The sequence below is a fragment of the Manis pentadactyla genome, chromosome 4, assembly GCF_030020395.1.
Source record: "Manis pentadactyla isolate mManPen7 chromosome 4, mManPen7.hap1, whole genome shotgun sequence".
NCBI lineage: Eukaryota > Metazoa > Chordata > Mammalia > Pholidota > Manidae > Manis > Manis pentadactyla.
The window spans coordinates 103110574-103136796 of record NC_080022.1 but is presented as its reverse complement, the minus strand read 5'-3'; the positions used below and the strand labels follow the sequence as shown (position 1 = coordinate 103136796).

Genomic DNA, 26223 nt, shown 5'->3' with positions numbered 1-26223 from the left:
AGTTTAGGAGCAGCCACCAGCTTAATAGCTAGTTTATTGGCATTGTTAGTCTTCATTGCTTATAAAAAATAAAAATATAAAGGGAGGGATAAGGGAAATAAGGGGTATTACGATTAGCACACATAATATAGAGGGCATGGGGAAGGCAGTATAGCACAGAGAAGACAAGTAGTGACTCTATAGCATCTTACTATGCTTGATGGACAGTGACTATAAAGGGGCATGTGGTGGGGACTTGATAATGGGGGGAATCTAGTAACCACAATGGGGCTCATGTAATTGTATATTAATGATACCAAAATAAAACAAAATAAAAATATTTTTTCCATGGATAAAGAGTGTCACCATTGAGAATGTCTGACAGGCTCAGAATATTTCTCATCTTTAGTTTCCTTATTTGGAAAGAAAAAACAAAGATTGGAAGAGATGATTTAAGATTCCTTTCAGCTCTAAATATTAAATTAATCTACATGCAGAAGATTTTGAAGGAAATGACAGCAGTGCTAAAAACAGGGCCATCAATGTAAGTGAAAGTCGCTCATTCAGATGAGTCCATTCTGAGATGTCTATTAAAGACACCAGTAATAAGTGAAACCAGGATCTTGAAGAGATACCTGTGCCCCTGCATTCACTGGAGCATTACCTACAATACCTGGGACATGGAAACAAACTAAGTATCCAATGAAAGATGAATGGACAGAGAATGTGGTACATATACACAATGAAATATTATTCAGCCATAAAAAGAAGGAAGTCCCATTATTTGTGGCAACATGGATGGAACTGGAGAGCATTGTGGTGCAAGAAATAAATCAAACAGAGAAAGAAAAATACTATATGATCTCATGTATATATGGAATCTAAAAGAAACAAAATCATAGAAACAGAATAGATCAGTGGTTGCCAGGGTTGGGGGTGATGAGGTGGGTGGAGGAAATGGATGAAGGAGGTCAAAAGTTACAAACTTCTAGTTATAAGATAAATTAATCCTAGGATGTAATGTACAGCATTGTGGCTATAGTTAATACTGTATTGCATATTTGAAAGTTGCTAAGAGAGTAGATCTTAGCACTTAAAAGCTCTCAAAAACAACAACAAAAAGATGATCAGATGAGGTGATGGAGGTGTTAATTAACCTTATTGTGGTAATCATTTCAAAATATATGCATACTTCAAATCATCACATTGTATACCTTAAATTTACACAATGTTCTATGTCAATTATATCTCCATAAAGCTGGAATAGATAAAAAATAAATAAAGACACTGGTAATAATTCTGTACTCAGGGCCAGCCCTGTGTGGAATCAAGATTTCCAAATGTGCCTGGGGTACACGTTTCATAGATGAATAGGGATGACGCAGACTCCCCTTCCCCACTGATACCTTGTTGTCATCCATGACAGTGTTGAGAGACTCTATCCACGTTGGATCTATGTCACCATCCAGTAAGATCCACTTGGGCCCATCATGGGTGATGTTGGCAAGCTCCCGCATGATGGAAGAGAACAATCCTAAAAGGAACCACGGATAATTTATTTTCCATTTCACCACCAATCTTCTTTCTCTCAGCACAGCCTTTCCTTATTAGCTACAGAAGGTGTAAATAGAAAGGCAGGTCAGAACTGGTTTTATATCTTTTTACCAAGATTTGACAGTGCCATGAGGCAACTCCCACTCTCTCTCTGCTCCAGTCTGACTTTTAGTAAGAACAGCTACACAAAACAACAATGCCTGATAGTACTGGCTTTTTACGTGACAAGGGACTCAGCAAATTATTTCAACAGGCAACTGTGACATGATGGAATTACATAAAACCTTTTTAGGTAAGTTTTCATCCTTTGTAATTGCAGCCCAGGGAAATCTTGTCAAATGCAGACTTTGAGAAAAGTCTGAATGTGATTTAAACTGGCATTACAGGAAATTTATATCTTCATTAGGATAGAATTGATTTTTATGAGACCAAGGTTTCCCAATCAATAATATGGTATGTCTTTTCATTTATTCAAATATTGTTTTATGTTCCTTAATACAATTTTATAGCATTTTCAGTGTATCACTTTGGCTAAATATATTCCTAAACATTTCATAGTTTTTATTGCTATTGTGAATGGGACTGGTTTTTTTGTACTTCCATTTTTAGCTGGCTACTGCTAGTATAGAGAAAAGCTATCAAATTTTGTATATTTAGTTTATACTTAGTTACCTTTAATAAATGTTCTTATTAATTCTAGTGATTTTTCAATAATACCTCTTGACTTCTTTAGGCATAAAGTTGTATCAGCAAAATAATGATTGTTCTACATTCTTCCAATTTATACCACATATTCCATTATCTTGTCTTACTGCATCTTCTAGAATCCCACCAATCAACCCTGACTAATAATATTGGAATACGTCTCCCTGACTTATTCCAGATTTCAATGAAAACAGTTTTACTTTCTCATCATTAAGAATGCTTTCTTTTTCCTTTTGACTTTAGGTTAAGAGTATATATTATATTTAAGGGATTCCTTCTATTTCTATTTTACTTAGAATTTTTTAAAAATTAGGAGTGGCCAGTGAGTTTTTAGCATTTGTTGATTGATCAAATGATTTACTTCTTTAATTTTTCAATGCTTTAATTAATACTTTAAAATAAGTACTTACTTAATACTTATATACTTAAATACTTAATAAGCACTTAAAAATACTTAGAAAAATAATTAATACTTTAAAAAACACTCTAAAAATAATCAATGTAACCCTACATTCCTAGAGTAGATTCTACTTGGTCAAAGTATATTATTTTGAGACAGTGTTTGTCTCCCCTGAGGGTGTCAGCCCCAGGCAATTTCACTCTGGATTCGGTGAGACCGAAAAGTGACAATGGAATGTTCTTGGGGTAAAAGGGTTTATAGCCAGCTTTATTCTCATGGTGGCAGGTCAAGCTCTGGAATCCTGTCTGCCTGAGGGCAGTCTGCATACAGCAGGCTAGTCTCTGCCTCTCGGCCTCTTCACCACCTTGCAGCCACACAGCCCCAGAACACTGGGTGGAGCTCCTTACATTGAGTCACTAATATCTCATTGCCCACAGGTGTGCAAGACTGCACCTACCAGCACTGCTCATACAAGGTGGGCAAGAAAACCAAGGTCAGGTGAGAATCCTGGCTGTGGAACTTCCATTTTCTCTACAGTGTTGGATTCTATTACTGATATTTTATAGAAAATTTGTGAATCTACAATACTAAATGAAATTAGGCTCTTGTTTTTGGTTCTACAGAAAGGTTGATATCAAGTTTATTGTGGCTTCATAAAATGAATTGAGGGAAGTCCTTTTTATGATTTTGGAATTATCTTTTTTTGTTCTGGCTATATTTTTAAATTTTCCTCTTTATTAGTTAACTCATTTTCTACTTCATATTGAGTAAATCTTTACCAGTGGACCATTTTATTTCTGATTTTTGTATGTGTCATCTAACTATTCTCTTCTATTTTAATCTTGTCTGTATCTACTGTTACATCTTCTTTCCCCTTCCCTATCTGATACAGTTTTACTTTTTCCCATTAATCATGCTCACAATGGACTTATATTTATTTATCATTCCTATGGTTTTCTTTGCTTCTTTCCACCAATTTTACCTTTTTCTGCATTAAGTTTCTTCTTCCCAATTTTTTCCAGGTTTACTTTATTATTCTTTGAATAATTAGGATGGATAATGACTTCCTTCATTTCTCATCTACCTTGTAAAATAGAGTTTAGAGTTTTTCCTTATTGGCTTTAGATGTGTCCTATAGGTTTTGTATGAAGTGTTTTTATTTCTATTGCTTCCTACAGGGATTGCAATTTAATTTTCCCTTTAACCCAAGGATTAAGTGAGCATTTCTTGATCTGTAAGTGGTAAAATTATTTTTGGTCATTTCCTTGCTATTTGTTTCTAATTCTATTGCATTATTATTAGGAATTGTGGCCTCTGCATTAACACTTTTGAATTCATTCTGGTTTGTTTTGTTCCCAATGAAACTCTAAATTTTTGGAAATGTTCCATGAACCTACCAAGAAAGGAATATTTTCTATTTGTAAGATGCAAAGTTATATAACTATGTATTATACTGAGTTTGATGATATATTTCCCACTTCTATGTCTATACTTATTTTTCTGTCTACTGGATCTAATATTGAAAAAGATGCATTAATATAATACACTATATTACTGTTTTATTAAGTGGTTCTGAGACATTTAATAAAGTCATACTCCATTTACTTGGAAGTTCTCTTATTTAGTGAATACAGGTTTATGATTATTATACATTTTGTCAGATTTTCAACATTTAATGAACACATTAATAAAACTTTAATTAAAATTGAAACACCACTTAAAGTTTGGATCATATTATGTGAGTTTAAATCTGATATGGAATAGGAAGTACTTGAGACTAGCCAGGAAAATTACAAGAGCATTGAGGAGGGCCCTACCTTATCAGACATTAAAATGTTATAAAATGTGACTAAAATAGAATGGCATTAGGTAAATAGGTGAGTGGAGCAAAGTAGAAAACCCAGTTAGATCTCAGTGTATTTGACAAGCTGGTGTTTAAATGCAGAGGGAAAGGATACTTTACTTAATAAATGTTGCTGCACATTAATTTAAATTATCCACCTGGAAGGAAATAAAATTGATTCTGTACCTTACCTCATACCAAGCCTCAAAATAAATTCCAGATGGATAAAAATGTAAACATAGAAAGAATCTCTAGGACCAAATTTATGATACCAAATGTATAGCTGAAAGGTAGAAAGGGTTATAAACTACGTAACAATTCCACATTCTAAAAAGACTAGATGGACATAATTTCCTCCTCTAAAAAGTGTATGGTAAATATGCCATGAAGTATGTGCAGAAAAATGGCAAATAGGGAATAACCATTAGCAATGCCTACAACAGATAAAGGGTTAATCGCTTTGACATATAAAGAACTGTACAAACTGATAAGAAAATAATAAGGGGGAGTCAAATCACAGAGGAGCAAATTACTAAGACCAGTAACAAGGAAGAGATGTTAAGCCTCATTAATAGTCACTGAAATAAAAACTAGAGATGTTACTCCCCTTATTCTAGGTCTCTGACTGAAGGCTCTAAATTAGGAACCCAGGCAGTTTGACCCTGATGTAGTCAGACATGGAGACATGAGGAGGGATCCGAGATGTCCTCATTCATTTCTGAAACATCAGTTTTAGAAAGAGATCATATCCACTCACAGAGAGTTCTCTTCACTTTCTTTTCTGCTCACACCCAGTGATAATAGACCCTTTTTCAACATCCGCCCGTTGCTGATGGTGAGGTCAGCAATGAGTGAACAAAGGTTTGGAACCCTCAGGATCGTTGAAGAGACCAGGGTTCTAGGGCTCTCCTGAGATGAATGATGGTGTATGTCCCCTTTGGCAGCTTTGCCATCTCTCCTGGGGCTGTGCCCTCTGTGGAATGCCACACTGCACTGCTCCCTAAGGAATGGGCTGTGGGCTTCCCTATCACACCCATGTCTTAAACCCACTGCCTAGCTAGGGACTCTGTGACTGCTCCAGAATCACAGAACTGCAGCTGAGAATGCCTGGCGGCCTCATCCTCTGTGAGTGCCCCCCTTTCAAGGGGCAGCTGCAAAGTCCCCAAGCAAAGAGACTACCCCAAAGGCTATTTTCCCCTCCAAGCCAAAGGGTTTCTTCCTTTCCTTGATTCTCTCTTCACCTCCTTCTCCCATCCCAAAAAGACCGGCCCAGCGTTCTCTCCTCTGCAGCTCTTCTCACAATGTTCACACCTGCTTGAGGGCCTCTGAGGGTAGTGGGGACTTTCCCCCAGGGGTATACTGCTCTTACCATCCTTCCATTCTCATGTGGCTGGATTGATGATGCCGAAGAGCTCATCATTTGTGACGGCTTTGGGGTTGAGGTCAGTCCAGACGGGGCGGCGTTTCATGATCTGATAGGTCTTGTGCAAGGACCTCAGCACCTGGGACTTGCCGGCACCAGCACTGCCCACCACGAACATTGAGTGCCGCACTGCCAGGAGCTCCTCCAGCTGGACCACCTGGGGGAACACAGCACTCAGCCAGAGGGACCAATCTGTCACTCACCTACTCCCCACAGCTCTTCTGTGGGCCAGGCTGGTGTCTGGAGTGAGACCGACATCAACCGAGGAAGGGCTACTCCCCTCAAGATGGGATGGGTCCTAAACACAGTGTCAACATGATTCCTGTACTCACTCATTCATCATTCAGTCATATAATTTATTAGTCACCCACTAAGTGCTTGAGAGTGTACCAGGTGAGGGGCATTCAGAGATGACCATCCTGCTCGGCATGATCCCAGAGTCCGATCAAGAAGCAAGTCATGTGGACATGACAAGTGATTATAATGGAAGGTGAGGTGGTGGTGGGGCTGCTCTTGCTGTTGAAAGGAGACTGTATTATATTCCTAGACTTTTTCATCAACAATTACCGATTCCCTGCTACTGGAAAAACTTAAAATTGCTTTCTAGTTCCATCAAATTTTGTTCATTTCAGTGGTGTTGAGATATAACCCAAGTACCATAAAATTTACCTTTTAAAAGTATAAAATTCAAAGGTTTTGAGCATATTCCCAGGATTATACAACCATCACCACTCTCCAATTTTAGGACCTCTTTATCACCCCAAAAGGAAAAAAAGATGTACATACTCATTGCTGGTCACACCCATCTGCCCATTGCTGCCTCAGCTTTTGCAACCCCTGAAGTACACTCTGCTTCTATAAATCTGACTATTCTGGACATTTCCTATAAATAGATTAATTAAATATGTGGTATTTTGTGAATGGCCTCTTACAGCATTTTCAAGGGCCACCCACACTGTAGCCTGTACCAGTTACTTCATTCCTCTTTATAACTGAATAAAATTCCACTCCATAGGTAAACCACATTTTGTTTGTCCATTTATCAACTGATGAATGGGTTATTTCTACTCTCTGACTGCTACTAATCTGCCAACTTTTGAAGGTATCTTCTGTAAGATAAATATATAAGGACACTTACGCTTACTTTTACTTTTCCTTGTCCTCTCCATCATCTCTCTTCTGCCAGACCCATTATTCTCTTATGTTGCCATATTTGGTAATATTTATATTCTGTTCTGTACTTATATTTAGACCTTCTATATTTCCCATGATTATAAGAGTTGAAGACCAATAGTGGCTTACTTTTATGATTGTAGATATTTTTCACTACATTGTGTTCTCTGTGGATTTAGAGTCATGATGACAGAAGTTATTCTAAGTATCAGTCCAAGACACACGCGCCACTTGCTGGCGATCACTTCTATTGCTATGAAAAGGTAGAAGAACCTGGTCCAGTCCAAAATCACTCAAACAATGCCAGAGAGAGGGCCTGGTGAGATAGATATACCCAAACATCCTGAAAAAGAATTCAAAATAAAAGTCATAACCATGCTGACGGATCTGCAGAGAAATATGCAAGAGCTAAGGGATGAAGTCCGGAGGGAGAAATGAAACAATTAATAGAAGGACTTAAAAGCAGACTAGATGAGGTGCAAGAGACTATGGAATAGAAATCAGAGGACAGGAATACAGAGAAGCTGAGGTAGAGAGATATAAAAGGATCTCTAGGAATGAAAGAATATTAAGAAAACTGTGTGACCAATCCAAATGGAACAATATTCGCATCATAGAGGTACCAGAAGAAGAAGAGAGAGAAAAAGGGATAGAAAGTGTCTTTGAATAAATAATTGCTGAAAACTTTCCCAAGCTGGGGGAGGAAATAGTCTCTCAGACCATGGAACCCACAGATCTTCCAACACAAGGGACCCAAGGAGGACAACACCAAGACATATAATAATTAAAATGGCAAAGATCAAAGACAAGGACAGAGTATTCCAGCCACAGAGAGAAAAAAGATCAACTACGAAGGAAAACCTATCAGGCTATCATCAGACTTCTCAACAGAAACCTTACAAGCCAGAATAGAATGGCATGATATAATTAATGCAGTGAAATAGAAGGGCCTTGAACCAAGAATACTGTATCCAGCATGATTATCATTTAAATTTGAAGGAGGGATTAAACAATTTTCAGAGAAGCAAAAGTTGAGGGAATTTGCCTCCCACAAACCACCCCTACAGAGTATTCTAAAGGGACTGCTCTAGATGGAAGCACTCCTAAGGTTAAATAGATGTTACCAGAGAAAAGAAAATCACAGCAAAGAAAGCAGATCAACCAAATACTAACTAAAGGCAAAAAATAAAATCAACTGTTCATAAAAGCAGTCAAAGGAAACACAAAAGAGTACAGAATAAAATACCTAACATACAAAGAATGGAGGAGGAAGAATAAGAAGGGAGAGAAATAAAGAACCATCACACTGTGTTTATAATAGCTTAATAAAAGAGTTAAGTTAGACAGTTAGATAGTAAAGAAGCTACCTTGAACCTTTGGTAACCATGAATCCAAAGCCTGCAATGGCAATAAGTACATATATTTCGATAATCACCCTAAATATAAATGGACTGAATGCACCAATCAAAAGACACAGAGTAATAGAATGGATAAAAAAGCAAGACCTATCTATATGCTGCCTACAAGAGACTCACCTCAAACCCAAAGACATGCACAGACTAAAAGTCAAGAGATGGGAAAAGATATTTCAAGCAAACAACAAGGAGTAATAAGCAGGTGTTGCAGTACTAGTATCACACAAAATAGACTTCAAAACAAAGAAAGTAACAAGAGATAAAGAAGGACATTACATAATGATAAAGGGGCAGTCCAACAAGAGGATATAACCATTATAAATATCTATGCACCCAACACAGGAGCACCTACATATGTGAAACAATACTAACAGAATGCATTCATTCTAGGAGACTTCGACATACCACTCACTCCAAAGGACAGATCAACCAGACAGAAAATAAGTAAGGACACAGAGGCACTGAACAACACACTAGGATAGACAGAACTAACAGACATCTACAGAACTCTACACCCAAAAGCAGCAGGATACACATTCTTCTCAAGTGCACATGGAACATTTTCCAGAATAGACCACATACTAGGCCACATGAAGAGCCTCAAAATTAAAAAAGAGTGAAATTCTACCAACCAACTTCTCAGATCACAAAGGTATAAAACTAGAAATAAATTGTACAAAGAAAACAAAAAGGCTCATGAACACATGGAGGCTTAAGAACATGCTTCTAAATAATCAACGGATCAATGACCAAATTAAAACAGAAATCAAGCAATATATGGAGACAAATGACAACAACAGCATAAAGCCCCAACTTCTGTGGGACACAGCAAAGGCAGTTCTAAGGGAAAAGTATATTAGCAATCCAGGCCTCTTTAAAGAAGGAAGAACAATCCCAAATGAATAAAGTCACAATTACTGAAACTGGAAAAAGAAGAACAAATGAGGCCTAAAGTCAGCAGACGGAGGGACATAATAAAGATCAGAGAAGAAATAAATAAAATTGAGAAGAAGAATAAAACAACAGAAAAAAATCAATGAAACTAAGAGCTGATTCTTTGAGAAAACAAACAAAATAGATAAACACCTAGCCAGACTTATTAAGAGAAAAAGAGAATTTACACACATAAACAGAATCAGAAATGAAAAAGGAAAAAATCAGAACAGACCCCACAGAAATACAAAGAATTATGAGAGAATACTATGAAAATCTATATGCTAACAAACTGGATAACCAAGAAGAAATGGACAACTTCCTAGAAAAATACAATCTTCCAAGACTGACGCAGGTAGAAACAAAATCTAAACAGACCAATTACCAACAATGAAATTGAATCAGTAATCAAAAAACTATGCAAGAACAAAACCCCTGGTCCAGATGGATTCACTGCTGAATTTTATCAAACATTGAGAGAAGATATAATACCCATTCTCCATAATGTTTTCCAATAAATAGAAGAGGAGGGAACACTTCCAAACTCATTCTATGAAGTCAGCATCACTCTAATACCAAAACCAGGCAAAGACCCCACCAAAAAAGAAAATTACAGACCAATATCCCTGATGAACATACATGCAAAAATACTCAACTAAAAAAAATCCACATGATCAACTCCATAGATAGTGAAAAAGCATTCAACAAAATTCAGTATCCATTCTTAATAAAAACTTTCAACAAAATGGGTATACAGGGCAAGTACCTCAACATAATAAAGTCCATATATGACAAATGCACAGCCTACTTCATACTTAACAGTGAGAAGCTGAAAGCTTTTCACCTAAGATCACGAACAAGACAGGGATGTCCACTCTCCCCCCGTTATAAAAAAGAAAAGAGAATGTGGGCTAACTGACAAATCTGTGGAAAGGGAGGGTCAGATTCTCAATAAGAAAAAAAATGGAGAAAATGGGAAAGGAGGGTCATCTTGCCCCAGCCAACTCCCAGATTATTTGGGAAGATGTGGACTGTCCTGATCCTAAGACATCAGCCCCATGCTCTGCATCTTAGGAACCGCATCAGATTTAATTCATCTCTGGGGTGGGGGCACCTTTTAGGCTCAGAGCCTTTCCTTTAAGAGGAAACCCTCAGTCTGGCATGCAAGGTCTTCTGTATTATGGTCCACAGTATCTTTTAAGTCCGATTGCCCACCCACTACCCCAATACCTTTTTCTCAGCAACACTGGACCTCTCTCTGCTGCTGTACAATCTCTATGGTTCCCCATCTACCCTTTTGCTGAGCCTTTCCCTCTACCTGGCAGACCCTCCTGTCCTTATCTACCTTTAAAAAGTCTATCCAGTGAACTTGGGAGGAGAGACATTGGGTGTAGCTATGAGCCCACTGGTGAAAACAGTACAGTTGCAGAGGACCAGGTGATGTCTTGCTTCCTTCAGTAAAACGTGGTCTCAGAAATGAAAGCAGATACCAATTTGCGATTCTATTTATACGTCACCAGGGCTTAATCCCAACCAGTGAAGTATTGTGTGCTTAGAAGCAACTCCTGGAGTGGAGTAGAAGTAACCTGCCCCCAGACTGTTTGTTCCCCAAAGGGGAGCACCCTCTGTCCCGTGAAATAACTTAGTGGCTTATGTTGGAAAAGTAACGGCATTCCAGTTTCCTCTTCTGTAAAGTCCCTCATCTGCATCATTAGCTGAATATGTTGTGGCGATCAAATGTGATACTGAACATAAAAACACTTATAAACACTGAAGTGATGGTCATGTGATTTCTAAAGATAGTATTGTACAAGAAAAAAAAATCTCTCCATGTCCCTACACCCTAGGACCCTCCTTTGTGGCACTTGTCACATCTCACTCCACGACCCAGCTCTTTGTGTGCAGGTACTTCTGGAACTACATGTATGTATCAAGAAAATGTTACTTTCTACAAAATTGCTCAGTAAAAGTAATAGACTTCTGGAGAAATGGGACTGGGGAAGACCATTCAACATGTACAGAACTTTATATCTGAAGCACTAAAAACTCAACAGTATATCCTAATCCTAATAAAAATGTCAGCACAATTAAATCAAAAGAACACTTGCACCTTGCCCCATGTTGGTCAATCCTTCGCAGCTTTAAATCTGGGGGCCTGTGCTTCCTTTTTAAGGAGGTAGGTCATGGGTATATTCACTCCTAATAAAGGTCATTTGGATCACAACTAAAGATCTGCTCTGGATGAACACTTCTTCATTAATCTACAGTTTTAACCCAACAGGGAAATGCCTTCACCTTCCCTCAGCCTCCCCAGAAAATGTAAACACCACCATGGTTTCAATACCCAACTGGTCACCCTTGCACTAAAGTTAACGTGTTTTTTTAAGTCTTTATTTACTGCCAAATGTATTCATTTTCTAATGCTGTTGTAATAACAAACCACTGCAAATTTAATGACTTAAAGCAACACAAGTTATCTTAAGAGTTTAGGTGGTCAGAAATCTAAAATGGGTCTCACTGGGCTGAAACCAAGGTGTTGATAGGACTGGATCCTTCTGAAAGATCTGTGGGAGAATCTGTTTGTTTTGTTTTTACTTTTTCCACCTTCTAGAGGCTGCTTCATTCCTGGCCTGTGGCCCCTTCTTCCCTCTAAAAGCCCCCAATGGCTGATCGAGTCTCTTTCCTGTGGTGTCACTCTGACATTCATTCTGCTTACTTTTATAGACCATTGTGATTATATTGGGCCACCCAGGTAACCCAGGGTCATCTCATCTCCAGGTCAGTTTATTAGCAGCCTTAATTCCATCTGTGACCTTTGTCATGTAGCAAATTCACAGAGCCTGGGAATTAGGATGTGGACACCTTGCAGGGGGGTATATCAGTCTTCCTAACACTAGGAATTTTTTAATTGTAGGAAAGCTTGCTCCTGATCACTTCAAAACATTTATAAGATCAGAAAAATGCAGAGGAACCAACATGACTTCCACATTGTACCATCACCCCTCTATAACCATGTAGAAGTAATTCGCAGGAAGGCAACAAGTGCTGTAGCACAATGGATGTGTCTTCTTCCTTTCATTCGATCATCAGCTCCCTGATGGTAGGGGCTCTGTCTTTCTCTTGCATTCCCCACCATGCATTCCACATTGTGAGTGCCCTAATAAAGAGCTCTTGAACTGGGTTATTGCTAAATTGATACACATTTGTACATCCTAAGTACCCCTTGGATTGAGAATGAAGGAAACCCATCACCCAAGGAAAGGACCAAGAGACAAAGAAATCTTGGGAGGGAAAACCCCATGTACCTTGAGCACAAAGTTGTCTTCAGCCTGGAGCTTCAGATTCACCACCGCCTACCTAACCAAACCTTCAAAGTTGAGGTCTCTCCTCCGAGGGACGTCCAGGGCAGGAAAGAGGTCCCCAGTCAGGCCCATGAACACTGGCATGTCGTCGGTCACAATCTTGGGGATGTTGAAGTCTTGCAAGGAGCACATGAGGACTTGGTCCTCGGGCCGGTCAGTGTCCCCTCACTTCAGGGATCCTGCCACCACCAGCACAGACTTGATGGCATGCAGGCCCCAGTCGTAGTGATCCTGTGGGATGGCAGTGCAGGTTAGACCAGGGCTGTGGGCTGCAGAACACCATGAACTTGGGCTGGTGTCTGCAAAGTTATAGATATCCCATCAGGATTATGTCACTTCTGGGGCCAAGACAGAGGGACAGGAAAAGACCAGTGATGTAGAAGATTCTGATCACAGGATCCTCACTCCTGGTCTGGCATTAGTTTTCCAGCTATGATGACAATAACACAGATGCAGGACATACAGGGGCTGGAGGTCAGGGAAAATAAACAGAACCACTTCCAAACCTGTCTAGCTACTGCTTGTACATCCAGTGGGTGGAAGGGTTATAAAGGAGGGAGCTTATTGGCTCTTAGAAATGGCCAAGGCTGAACTCGCACACTCCACCCTAGAGGCCTTCAAACACTCTGAGAAAGGAATTCCCCCAAAAACAGTTCCTTAAAAATTCTGTCAAAAGTAAAACTCACTGGTCACAAGTCCTGACAGTAGATGCCAGGGGAGAGTGAGCCATACTGCTGACACCAGGTGTACGAGCAGCGTGGTAGGGGAATTGTGTAGTACAGAGCACAGCCTGCACTCAGGCAGTACTAGATTCAAGTCCCCGCTCTGCTCCTTGCTTCATAGCATATCATTATTTAATGAGAGCTGTGACACATGCTGCAACTCACTGCACAAGGAAGACAGGGGACAAGGTGGCTCTGCCCCAAACTGACTGTCTTCCTGCCCCTCAGCCTGTGGATAACCTAGTCCTTCTGGCCTGGGCTGCACTTCTTTCTCATCTGTGCTTCACTGAATTCTATGCCGTCAGGACTTTAATGTTGTTTCTTCAGGGAAGTCTGCTCCTCAGCCTATTACAGCAGCCATGTCTTTGACCTTCAATGCACACTGAGATTAGGGAAGGCCAGTGCAGGACTGTGAACTGCAGCTGTGGAAGTAGGTGGGAGGCAGAGCCCCCCACAGTCTTTTAAGGGTATGATCAGGATATTGGTCTTTATTCTAAAACCAGTGAGAAGCATTTTTAAATGATCACTTTAGCTGGTGGCTAAAGAATGGGCTCGAGGAACTGGAGCAGAGGTAGAGAAACTTGCAGAGAAGCAGTTCCAAGAGTTTAAGCCAGAGACATGGGTGCTTGGGACTAAAGGGGTAGAGAGAATATGAGACACATGTGAGAAATATCCAGGGGGTAGAATGCACAACAGCTCATTCATTATACATAAGAGGTAGGGCTGAGGAAGAGGCACATGTCGAGGATAACCTGCAGTGTTCTGGAATTACCAAGTGAGTAAATGATGGTTCCTGGTACTGAAGTGAGGAATTCAGGAGAAGTAGGCTTGGGGTGGGGTGCTGGCACGAAGAGCAGCTTCAGATGCTCAGCTGGAGGTGGTTATGCACCTTGGACAGATTTCACAGGGCTGAGAGAGCCCATGTTGTGGTGGCAAATGGGATCCAAGCCAGAGAACCCCAAACAGTAGAGGGGTCTGTGGGAGCAGCCCAGGGAAGCCTGATGGCTGTCCTTGCCGGCAAGAAATTCTCCCCTGAAGGCTTACTCTTAGAGGTGCTCAGTCATGTTTTAAGGTGCTATTCCTGCCGGGGGACCTGCCATAGGTCCTTCTTGTCCTTTTAACGACAAGCAGCAGTGAGAAGTGGGGATCCTTACTGCCTAACTCTCTCTTTCCAACCCTCTCACCTTATCATGCCCCTTCAGATAAAGACCATTGCCTCCAAGGGTTTTGTTTGCCACTGCAGGATTTCTCTTGGGACACTGGATCTATAAAGTGTTGCTAAGTATTCTTTTAAAAAATGGAGTTCCGCAACAAATCATTTAAAAATGCTGGGCTAAGAAAATGGACACAGATCTTTATTATAGAAGTGTTCAGAGCTTTTAATATGCTGAGCACAGAGTGAGTGTCCTTGAGAAGGCTCTAATGTTTGCCTAACATCCTGGCCCCAGAACCAGTCCAGAGCTGGGGCTATCACATAGGAGCAGTGAACAGTCTAGCTAGGGAGTGCACCTGTTTGGAGAGAAGCTCTTTGCACAACTGGTAGAGAGTGATGAATTTTCTGGCTAATAACCGGACTTCAGTGAATCCTTCTGCCACCAGCATGATCTCACATATCAACTCAAAGCCGGGAACAACCATCGCACAAGGCCTGCATACAAGGACACAGAGAGCCAATTAGGTTTCCCAACCATAGAGTTGCAGGGAGCTTGTAAGACAAGAGTCACTGGCTGAGATCATGGACAGAGGCATTTGTGAGTGCAAAAACTGAGACCTTAGCAATTATTTCATCAAAGACCCTCAATTTAAAGATGAGCTAACTAAGGATAAAGGAAGTGAACTCTTGTACAAGGTGATGGATGATGTCAGCAGGTAAGGGCAAAAATGGGGCCACAGCTGAGTCTTGCAACCTGAATCCTGTGTGCCTTGCACAAGGCACAGATCAGTAAAGCCTTAGTAATTAGTGGATTACTAGATTGGTAATCTTCTATAATAGATTAAGGGCTAAGCTTGAGGAACTGAGTCTCTCTTGGTGTCCACAAGAAAATGAGAATCTCCCCATTCCCCATTCTCAGAACATGTGTCACCTCCAAGTCCTGATGCTCAGGCTTCCCTTGTACTTGCCACATACACGTGGAAATCTCTCATGCTGAGATCTAAAGTAGGTACCTATGAACCCCACTTGCCACAGAATGGTGTACAGGAGACTACAGAAGGGGACTTCTGTCTGTGCATAAGGATTTCCTGTGATTTTCCCCCTCTAGCTCTAGAAACATTTGATTTTAAAATTACTCACTTTCAAAACTGATTAGGTATGTAATAGGAGCCTAAGGTTATTATATTCCTTTTTTTTTTTCAAGAAAATACTTTCTTTTAAAACTTGTATTTTCCAATTTCCTAGATGAAAAGTTACTGAATTAGAATTTTAAGTGCTATAATTCACATAGGGGCAAGAATATACTTATGAAGAAAAGGCTATTATTAAAAGGTCTTAAATGTGAATGTATTTCTAGAAATCTACCACAGTATCTCTACTCTTTACAATGCTAATCCTTGTCAAATGGGATTTGCCAATAGTTGATTAGCTCAGGTGATTAAAATACAAAAAATATAAAATGCATTCTGCTAATCTTCATGAATATAATCCAATTGCAATCAGGTTTCTTGGAAGATATATGCAGGGAATTTTTATTGTTTTACTGATAGTGTTGGTATATATCCAAGGACTAACTGTATTATATTATGTCTAATACTATGGGATGGGACTGCTTAATCACATCTTTGAGTAGTTGGAAAAACTATGTGGATTCTTAAGTCACTGACAATTAAAAGAAAAATACACCCGAATACTGAATTACAGATGAAAATAATGCTAGCAATAAATAGTAATCTGATTTTCCATCTCTCAGCTTTTAAGCTTCTGATGTAATTATTTTTGTTGACATGTGATAGATGAGAACTTATAATTCTGTCCTCTATCCTACTAGATGTAACAAGTCTCTCATGTATACACTTTCTTTCAATTTACTAGATAATCTTGAAGGGCAAGATTCATGTTATTCCTCATCAATAACCTTGTGGTCCTCAGAAAGAATTCAAATGATTCAAGCCTCTGACATCCTAATCCTAGTAAGTATACTAAAAACACCCTTGAGCCTTTGATTGCAAATTCTTTAGAAATCATCTTTTCCTGTGAGCATCTTTACAAATGTGCACTAAAGTCATGCTGGTCGGGCACTTTTACCAACATCCTGGTTTTGCAGAATGATCAAGAAGCATTTGTTCATCTGTGATAGAGCCAGACTGTGATTGTTCTAAAGATAAGACAACACAAGGCATTTCTCACTCACCAGGCAACGTGTCAACAGAGGCCCGGGGGGGGGGTACAGACTTTCCCAAGGATGAGGAACCCCATGGGATCTCTTCCCTTCCAGCAAGCCTCATTCTCCTCCCTTGATGTTGGTGCCTCTTATTGTTTTTGAAAAGAATGATGCTTGAGCAGGAAAACAGCCATATCCTGCTAGGAGATACACATAATTTGGGGGGCCCCAAACAGAGTGAAATGCAGGGCCCTTCTTCAAACAGTATTAGGATTTCAATATGGCGATAGCAGAGCACTGAACCAAGCATGGGGCACCCCCAAACATGAGGCCCTGTGTGACTATACAGGTTACACAGCCATAAGGCCAGCACTGTTTAGGGTTCCTACCTAATCGGAATCCCAGGGAGGAGACAAGGGGGCTCAGTGGGCTGTCCAGATAAAAAATGGAAAATTTTTTCATGATGGCTCTAACACAGTCACTAACTTGAAACCATGTGGCACTTCACTTTCAAAATCCCAGGCAAATTTCTATTCCGAAAACTTCAGATTGATCAATTTACCCTAGATTTGTCATTATAGAGATAGTCATACTGAGCCTTTGAATGCCCCTTATTTTAATAGAGCAATTAATCAGACATGATGAAATTTCTGTATTAATCCTGTATGATTTTTTTTTTAATTTAAACATTTCTTAACTGGGGGAATATTAATATCACTAAAGCAACAGGGCATTTAAAAGAAAAAATAGCTGTACAACAGCTTTATACACAAGGGTGAAGCCTTAGTTCTAGCCTGTGGGTATTTTGTTCCCTTTTAAGATTGCAATAGCAGTTTTTTATGAAGAGAACTAATAAACACATTAAGCTGTATGCTGATTTTTTTTAACGCCCTTATGGGTATCGGTCATAAGAATTTTACTGGAACCCAGAGTTATCCCCTTTGTAATAATAATTTTAAAAGCATATGTATATAAAAGCTCCAGGTTACATTACTAAGCAACGACATTTCCGAGAGTGAATATACTTCCTGTATGCCGCAAGTTGCTTCAAGTACATATTCGATGGCCATCTGTGCTTCTCAACAAAACTGCGTTCTTCCACTGAAAGGTCCTGAAATTCAGGCTTTTGACTGAAGATGAGGTAGTTAGTGGCAATGAAATGAAGTAGCCAGGTTGAAAGGCAATTGAAGTGGTGAAACTTGGCTTTTTTGAGCAGGTCAACTACATCAAGGTTCATGGATGCCAGCTCCCTGCTTGGCATGCTCTGCAGCTGTGTAATGATGAACAGCTCACAGATGTGCTGCAGTCGAGACACCTGGTACATCTCAGCACAGATCAGGAGACACATAGCCTGGAAAATGCTGGCTGGGCAACAGGAGTCTGTGTACAGGTATTCTAAGAATGACAGGAAGGTCTCTTTGGAAACACCATAAACTGGAATCAGAACACTGTTTGCTTCCATGTAATTCCCATTAAACATGGCAGCCATCACTTCACAACGGGCCACCAAGATGGCCCTGTGGGCTGGCACTGTCGTACCTTGTATTTCGAAGACAACATCAGCAAGCATTGGTTTATTAAGGAAAAATTTGAGGGAAGTGCTATAAAACCACAGAGGTTTTCTGGCTTGATAGGTTTTGCAATTCCTCAGGCAATTAATATTTCTGGTGTCTTTAAAATGCATTTAACTTTCTCAATTACACTTGAAACATCCCCAGAATCTTTCAACTTCTTCCTGATATCTTCTTCCAATTCTTCCCACTGAAAAGCACCTGAATAAATGAAGTGCAGAATGTCCGATAAGCAAGAACAGAAGAGGGTGTCTTTAACAATGACTCGTAATGGTGGGTTGCCTGGAGAATCCTGGCCAGCACCTGGAAATGCAGTATCTCTGTTTATAGCAGAGATCCTGGGTGGTTCGGATGATACTGGAATCCTGAATGTCAGTGTGACTCTTCACATTGAAAAGCAGCATGAAGACGTGGCTTACGGCACAGAGAACGATCTTGTGGGCCTCTACAACTTCCTTTAAATCTGGGTTGTAAAATATCACATCCACACACTGACAGCAGAGCAGCAAATTATTTAAATCAGTTATAATGTGATGCTTCAGCTTTTAAGACAGGCATTTTTTCTGGTTGTTCAAGCTGAGGTGGTCTAATTCCATGAAACGTGTTGCTCATTTTCCTTTTCTTCATTTTTTCACTTGTCTTCTGATTTAAGGCTTGAATCATAAAATACTCCAACACTCCTCCAAAATATTTTCCTATGTAGAAGTCATCAAGGCTGTGTAGTTCAAGATAAGTAGCTCCTAGTTCTTTAGCAAGTTGGATCCCTTCTGTTGTACTGACACAGCTCCCTCTGTCTGAGGTACATAGTGGGCATATACAAGGTAATTCTTCATTTTGTCTGGTACCAACAGCAGCAATGATAACTGGAACTGAATTTAATGCTCTTTTTATCACTGGAATATAATTATCCTTTACTTCATGGAATGAAAACTTGTCATTTACGTTATATTTGATCACAGTGATGTCAGCACCCCCAATCAGATTTCGAGAGGTATACCAATCACTGTCAGAAATGTCCCAGACGGGACAGTCGTGAACCACCAGCTTGACATTCCCAAACGCGCTGGCCTGATACTCGGTGAACACCGGGCGCGCGACCGTACTGGCCGCGTTCAGCAACAAGCTGCTTTCCTCCCCTGAGACCAGCGGGCTTCTCCCCAGGTAAGTGCGGATGAGCCCCGACGACCGATTGTCCTGGTGAAACGCACCCCCCTCGTTCCCCAGCGCAACGATGTGAATGGACATGATCTCGAATCCAAGCGCAGGGCGACGACTGGGAGAAAAGCGGCTCCTCGCGGCCTCTCGCGGCCCGTGGGCGGCGTATTTAGCCGCAGTCAGCTCATCCCCGGCCGCTGCCCCCTCGCGCGCCTCCACCGCCCCGCGGCCGACGCAGAGCGGGCCCCCCAACCAGCCAGGGGGGCCGGGCCGTGCGAGTCGGGCCGCACGCGCCTGCCAGCCAGTCAGGAAGTGCCCGGGGACATCCCGGGCGGCCGCCGCTGCCGGGAGTCACCCGGCGCCTGGGCGCTGCAGCCCCCTCTCCACCGCGCTCCCGCGGCCGGGCAGCTGTCACCTCCTGCGGCTGCTCCTCCTTCTGGCCTAGATGGGTGAGGAGGAGAGCGGGGCCGCCGCCCCCCTCCGCTGGCCCGGCGGGCGGGCGCAGCACGACGCGCTCCCCGCCGAGGCCCCCTATTTATTCCTTTAATTGCATTTTTCCTACAGATAAAAATTTTCAAAAACATATCAGTCGCTTACATCTTTCCTTTAAGTTGTTTCACATTGCATCCAAACTCAAAGGAGCAACCAAATGCACAGATGCTCAAAATTACTTTGAAGCCTGAAATAAAGTTAAATATGCGTCCATACAACAGAATGTAGTGTGGCCACAAAAAGTAATGTGGTATGAGAAAAACTATGTAATGACATGGGAAAACATTAACTAATAAAGGCAACATACATACTAAACTATATACAGGGTCTCATGCCAAGTTTGAAAAAGAAACACTCTGTTCACATCACATTGGAAGAAAGAATGCCAAGGGCTCTGCTGAGCATCCCATGATGACAGGCCTGAGATGGGGAGGGACAGAGTGTCTGCAGTCAGATGCCGGGGTGCAAACTCCGGTACTGCTGCTTACTAGTTGGGTTACTAGCTAACCCCAGTAACAGGGATCTACCCTGGCAATTTCTTGACTGTTTTCTCACTGAGCAAGGGGAAAACTAATAGTATCCATCTCATAGGGGTTTTGTGAGAATTAATGTTAAAGTAGGTGTTTGCATTTTTTGTTTTTACAAATATGTTTCTGTTTTGTCCCCCCAAATTTTCTTCTGTATTCCCTTGAAATTCAGCAACAAAATGTAAGGAATAATTCTTACCAGGGTGATAAGTCACCCCCATCATTATTTGTAGCACAAGCCTTATGTAATAAACACTTTGTGTAAACAAATAGCAAACAATCCTGTATCTTGTGGTACCAGCTTAGACAGCCTGTTGACATTCCAACAAGCTCTTGGATAAACTGGAGGATAAGCCTGAAGGAAAGCCACACACCTCTCCAAGTGACACAGGGATTTGCCACCATGGGAACCATTTAAATGTGAGGGACCAATATATACAGGAGCTTCCCGGCAGTCCCCTAAGCCTCTGCATCCCCAAACAGACAGGCCTGGGTCTCTCAGTCTAGAGACAAGACCAACAGCTTTATCAGAGCTCTCATAGCCTCTCTCTGTTAGGTACCAGCTCACAGGCAGAAAATCAAAAGCCATGAAGTAGAAGCATCTTTTCACTTTCTTTTTGTTGGGCTGGCTTCTCTTCTGAAAAAAGAATGGAGACTCCAGTCCCTGCTACAAAATGCATTTGTTTCTTTTATTGCACACAATAAAGAAGATTTGCATGCATGGCGATACCCACTGGTGGCAAAAGTAAAGTAAAAGAGGTGCCCTCATGCATTGCTACTAGGAGTGTCATTCGGCACTACTCTCTTTAGAAAGCAATTTGGCAATGTGTATCAAGAACCTTAAAAATGTTCCTTCCTCTTAACTCAGTGATTCCACTTCTGGGAAGCTAGCCAAAGAAAATAATCATGCATACAGTAAAAAAAAGACTTACATACAAAGATGTATATTACCACATTATGCATAAATTCATTTTAAATGTTGGAAACAGTCCTAATATTTAACTATGGGGACTTGTTAATTACACTGTGAACCATGCACTTGATAGAATAAAATGCAGTCATGAAAGAAGATTTCTTAAGACTGCCTAAGAGAAGACACTATCTATGCTAGGATTATGATAGACTGTGAACTGAAAAAACAAACCAATGTGAAACGGTGTGTAGACCACAAATGTAGACTACAAATATGACTTTATAGTATACATATAAAGAAGAACAGAACACAATTAAGCAAAACATAATTTCATCAGTGATAGCATTAAAGATGGTTTTGTAAAATCTACTTTTTAAAGCATTCCAAATTTCTTCTGATACATATGTCATACATTTTCAGTGGGAAAAATAAAAGAAACTTCTCTTTGGGGCACTTGCCTGGGGCAGAGCTGACTCTCACCTGAAGAGGGCCTTGAGGTTCTCCGGCAGCTCTGTGCGGCCAGTGTAGCCAGGGTTCATGGTGATGAAGATACCCACAGAGGGGTTCAGGCTAGTTTCCTCCCCAAGGAAGCCAAACTGCTGCTTCTTATCTTGAATTGCATCTTGATGCTTTTCACCTGGTGAACAAGTCAACAGAAAATGCTTCCACTGTGCTTCAGTGGCGGGTGGCAGCTCAGGCTGGAACCCATGGTTCACACACTTGCTCTGTGGCCCCTTTCAGTGAAGGACAGGATTGCATGCTGGATCCGTACTGATGGGCCCTGGCTACACCTGTAAAAGAACTCGGGCCACCCTTATCCATATGCACAACACACTGACTAAGAGGCTGGGAGTGAACCGACCTCTCTGAACATCGGCCCCCTCTCTGGAAACAGCTAAGGGTATTAGCACCAGCCACATGTAGGCACCTTTCTGAGCATGTTTTGTGCATTAACTCATTTGATCTTCACCATGATCCTTTTGAGGGGAGCACTTCAATACCATTGTCCCCATTTCTCAATGATGAGCCGGGCCTGGCTCTTAGCCACAGCATGATGAAGCCATTGGGATTGTTCGGAGGATTAAACAAAATACAGTCTGTAAAGAGCTTAGCATTCAGGAAATGCTGCCAGAAAATAGCAGCTCACATGGAAACTGCTAATGTGATCATCCTCATCTTGGTTTAGCTCCTCACAGCCACTCCCCAGACTATGTTCTAGAACAGACTGTGTATGCACAGGTGACCCCTTTAGGGATGGAGTGTTCCATGTATGGTGGTGACTAGAAAGGGCCAAAGTGGCAAAGGGAGGCTGGAGCCAGATCTTCAAGGGCTACTGGGGCCTTTCTAAAGAGATTCGCCTTTTTCTTAAATGTGGTCTGGAGCCAGAGGAGATTGAAGCTGAAGCCTGACTGGGTCATATCTACCTGCTAGATTGCTCTTATAGCAGTGGGAGGAGAAACAGAAATGAAATTCATCCATTTATTTTCACATTTGGTGCTTTGAAAAAATGTGTGCAGAAATCAGCAGCAGCAAAAGGAGGAAGACAAAAGGGGTGCTGGACCCCAGAATGTTTCTGAGTCTTTCCAGTCTCTCAGGGTTCTTGAATGTAAAACCTGGAAGCTAGGCTCAGTGCAAGATTTTGAATGAGCCCCAAGCCTGTCAGCTAAATTCAGGGTGGTTAGAATAGCTATGGCTTCTGTGGAGACTGGACTGTAAGGATGGGTATGTGTGTGAGAGAGAGAGACACAGAGAGACAGAGAGAGAAAGAGACAGAGAGACAGCCGGACCACAAACAGCAGCTGGACCAGCTCTGTCTCTCCAGTGCCTGGAAGGGAATGGCTGCCAGAATACATGCCTGTTCCACAATCAGGATTCAGCTCCTTCCCAGAGTAAAGCTCTGATGACTGAATACACTCGAGCTCACAGCAATTAGTTTGCAACTGAAACTTCTTTCCCGTGTACAGAATGTCAATGACATTCTGGCAAAGGTGGTCTCCAGTGCCCAGTGCGCCACCAACAGATGGAGCCCTGCTGCTTCTCATGGTGCTCATGGCACAGCTCTGCCACTCTGTCACCCTGTGAGATATGGGAGTGGTGAAGCCTGTGTTATCTCCTCCAGCCCTGTCCTCTCATCTGTAAAATACACTGAGCTCTCACCTTGTTACTGAAATGGGGAAGTGAGCTTATTGCCACTTACAACTTGATGTGGCACCCTTGGGCAAAGGTGACCCCCGGACCCTTTCTGCAGCTCGCTCTGACTCAGCATGCCCTCCTGTGACTCTGAAGGCTAGAAACCTCACACTCACTGAGAAATGATGATGTGCTGGAGGACTGCAGGCATCTGTGCTTCTGTGTAAAAATGCTATAGGAGGGCCCTTAGGGTTGAATGTTGAGCAGACTCGAGGAATGCAGTTAAGGTTGGTGTGTTGGTGCTTATAGCAGGCTCCACTGGCCCAGCCTGTGCAGGACAGGAGCAGGTCCACTTGCATTTCCTCACTGCCTTAGCAGCAGCCAAGGTGCACTGCATGAGCTTTCGGAATGTAACAGTGGTCAGGGCCAGGAGGCCCTGACAACTTCCAGCAGTCCTTCAGGATGCTGGGGCAGAGGAAGAAGCAGGTGGACTGGGACTGTATGAATTAAATTGCAAGCCCAGCTGGTGCACACAGGTAGGTACAGACTGATACCTGAGAAGTCACTTACACTCCTCACCCTAGGGGTCTGTTTCTCCATTAAAAACTCTTCGCTTTGGGAGATTTTAAAGCCACAAGGGAATGACAACAAAATAACAACTGGTGTTTGTTGAGTAGCTGATATGTGCCAGTGCTTTTCAGAGCCTTTTTGCATGATCATTCCATTCTGTCCTCTCAACAGCTGTGTAGATGGGGGGATTCTTGTTTAACAAACAAGGAAGCTGAGGCAGAAGGCAGCTAAGGAGCTGTACTACAGTCAGGTAAGACGTTGACGTTAGTGGTGGCTACGGAAATGAGATGTCAGAATTCTGTGCTATTTTTGCAACTTTTCTGTGAATCTAAAATTGGTTCAAAATAAAAGGTTAAGAGAAACTTGCCAAATGTCTAACAGTTCGTAAGGGGGGCAACCTGAGTTAAAAACCAGGCAATCTGGTGCCAAAGCAGTGTTTTTCAGCACTTCCCCAAACTGCCTCCTACCAGAAGGAAGACTGTGCCCAGCCATATGCGGCCCCTTGTCAATTGTATACCAGTTCTGAGACATTTGTTTTGCCCTGCAAATAATCGTTTGTTATAATTTAGAGACCTAAATTCCCAGGAAATACGACAAGGCACTTTGTCACCCATTAAAGAAAACAAACAAAAATGCAGAGCTAGTAGAAATCAGTGTTCTCCCAGGGGATGTTTGGCCATGTCTGGAGACATTCTTGTGGGCACAACAGGGGGGCACCTACAGGGTGGAGGCCAGAGATGTGGCTAAATGTCTTACAATGCACAGGACACATCTATGTAACAAAGAATTATCAGGCCCAAGACAATAGTGCCAAAAGTTGAGAAAACTGGGATCTTGATTACACATTTTACCATTTTACCATTGAGAAAACAGAGGCCAAGAGCTATAAGTGACTTGTCCACTATTCCACAGACTGTGTCTCTGGGTCTTACCAAATTCACATGCAAATTCTTGGCCCCACCCCCAATGGGCCAAATCAGGAACTCTGGGGGTGAGGTCCAAAGACCAAGTGAGTTTTCATAAGCCATCCAGGTGATTCTGATGCATGCTAAAGTTCAGGAACCACCCCAGTCTAGCTGATTCTTAGATTTCTGCTCAGACCTGCTGCTGCCCTGTCCCCTTCATAGCTGCAGACTGTCCCCTCCCTGCATCCTCACTCCCTTCTGCCCCACCTCCCGTGAAGAGGACATGTCCCTGTAGGTCACCCACCTGGACCAGCCATGCTCAATCCTATGGGTCCTGATGTGAACCAAACTCCCCAGCCCTCAAGATGGTTTCCTTTCTTGTTAGTCTCCTTCTCAGCTCTGGTTCTCAAAGTTTACTGAACATCAAACATGAGAACCATGTGGGAAGTTAAAAAAAAAGCCAAACAACTCTATGCCTAGGTCCTTCCCAATGAAATCGGAATCTTTGTGCATGGACACTGCATTTGTGCCTAGCTATTTTTTCAGACTTGCCCACGCCATGCTAATGTGCAGCCAGAGCAGCATGTCTCCAGCTTGCCAGTGCTTAGGAATCTTTAGAGATCTCTTGCAAATGCAGATTGTTCACAGCAGGTCTGTGGTGGGGCGGAGTCCACGTAAGTGTCCTTGCCACTGGGCCACCCTGCCCTGTACCTCATTTCCCTCCATGGGCCTTCAACCAGCGACAGGCTTACCACTTCTTTCTAGCCTCCAGGACCTGTAACTGCACTTCTCTGATGTAGCTTCCTTTCTGCCTTATATTTTTCAATGCAGAGGTTTTATTTCTCTATATTGTAGGCGAGCCCTGATTTCAAATGATTGGTCCTATTACCTGCACAAGCCATGTTTACTTGTCAAGGGGGCTTGATTGGATATCCTGAGCACACCTCTCTCTTCAGAGACTGGAACTTGGGACCACAGAGGGTTCTGCCCCTGTCTCTCCCCACCCAGGCTAGGGCCTTGCCTCAGACCCACTCATGAAGTATTAAAGTCCTTGCTGGTGACATATTTTAGGGAGGTCATCGGCTTGCTTTATGTCACATGAATCCTCCCAGCTTTACTAGGCACCCATCTCCC

General features: G+C 41.9%; 1 protein-coding gene and 1 pseudogene across 1 annotated transcript in view; both read right to left on the bottom strand.

The window, feature by feature from the left end:
• LOC118931523 (dynein axonemal heavy chain 9-like) overlaps nt 1-26223 on the bottom strand; it is a 287535-nt gene that overhangs the window by 150760 nt on the left and 110552 nt on the right. Inside the window, 6 exon segments of the mRNA XM_057499470.1 lie at nt 1386-1513; nt 5851-6061; nt 12731-13018; nt 15019-15157; nt 21965-22106; nt 23764-23779. Coding sequence (XP_057355453.1) covers nt 1386-1513; nt 5851-6061; nt 12731-13018; nt 15019-15157; nt 21965-22106; nt 23764-23779 — 924 coding nt within the window.
• LOC130683400 (rho-related BTB domain-containing protein 3-like) lies at nt 16886-19888 on the bottom strand (annotated as a pseudogene).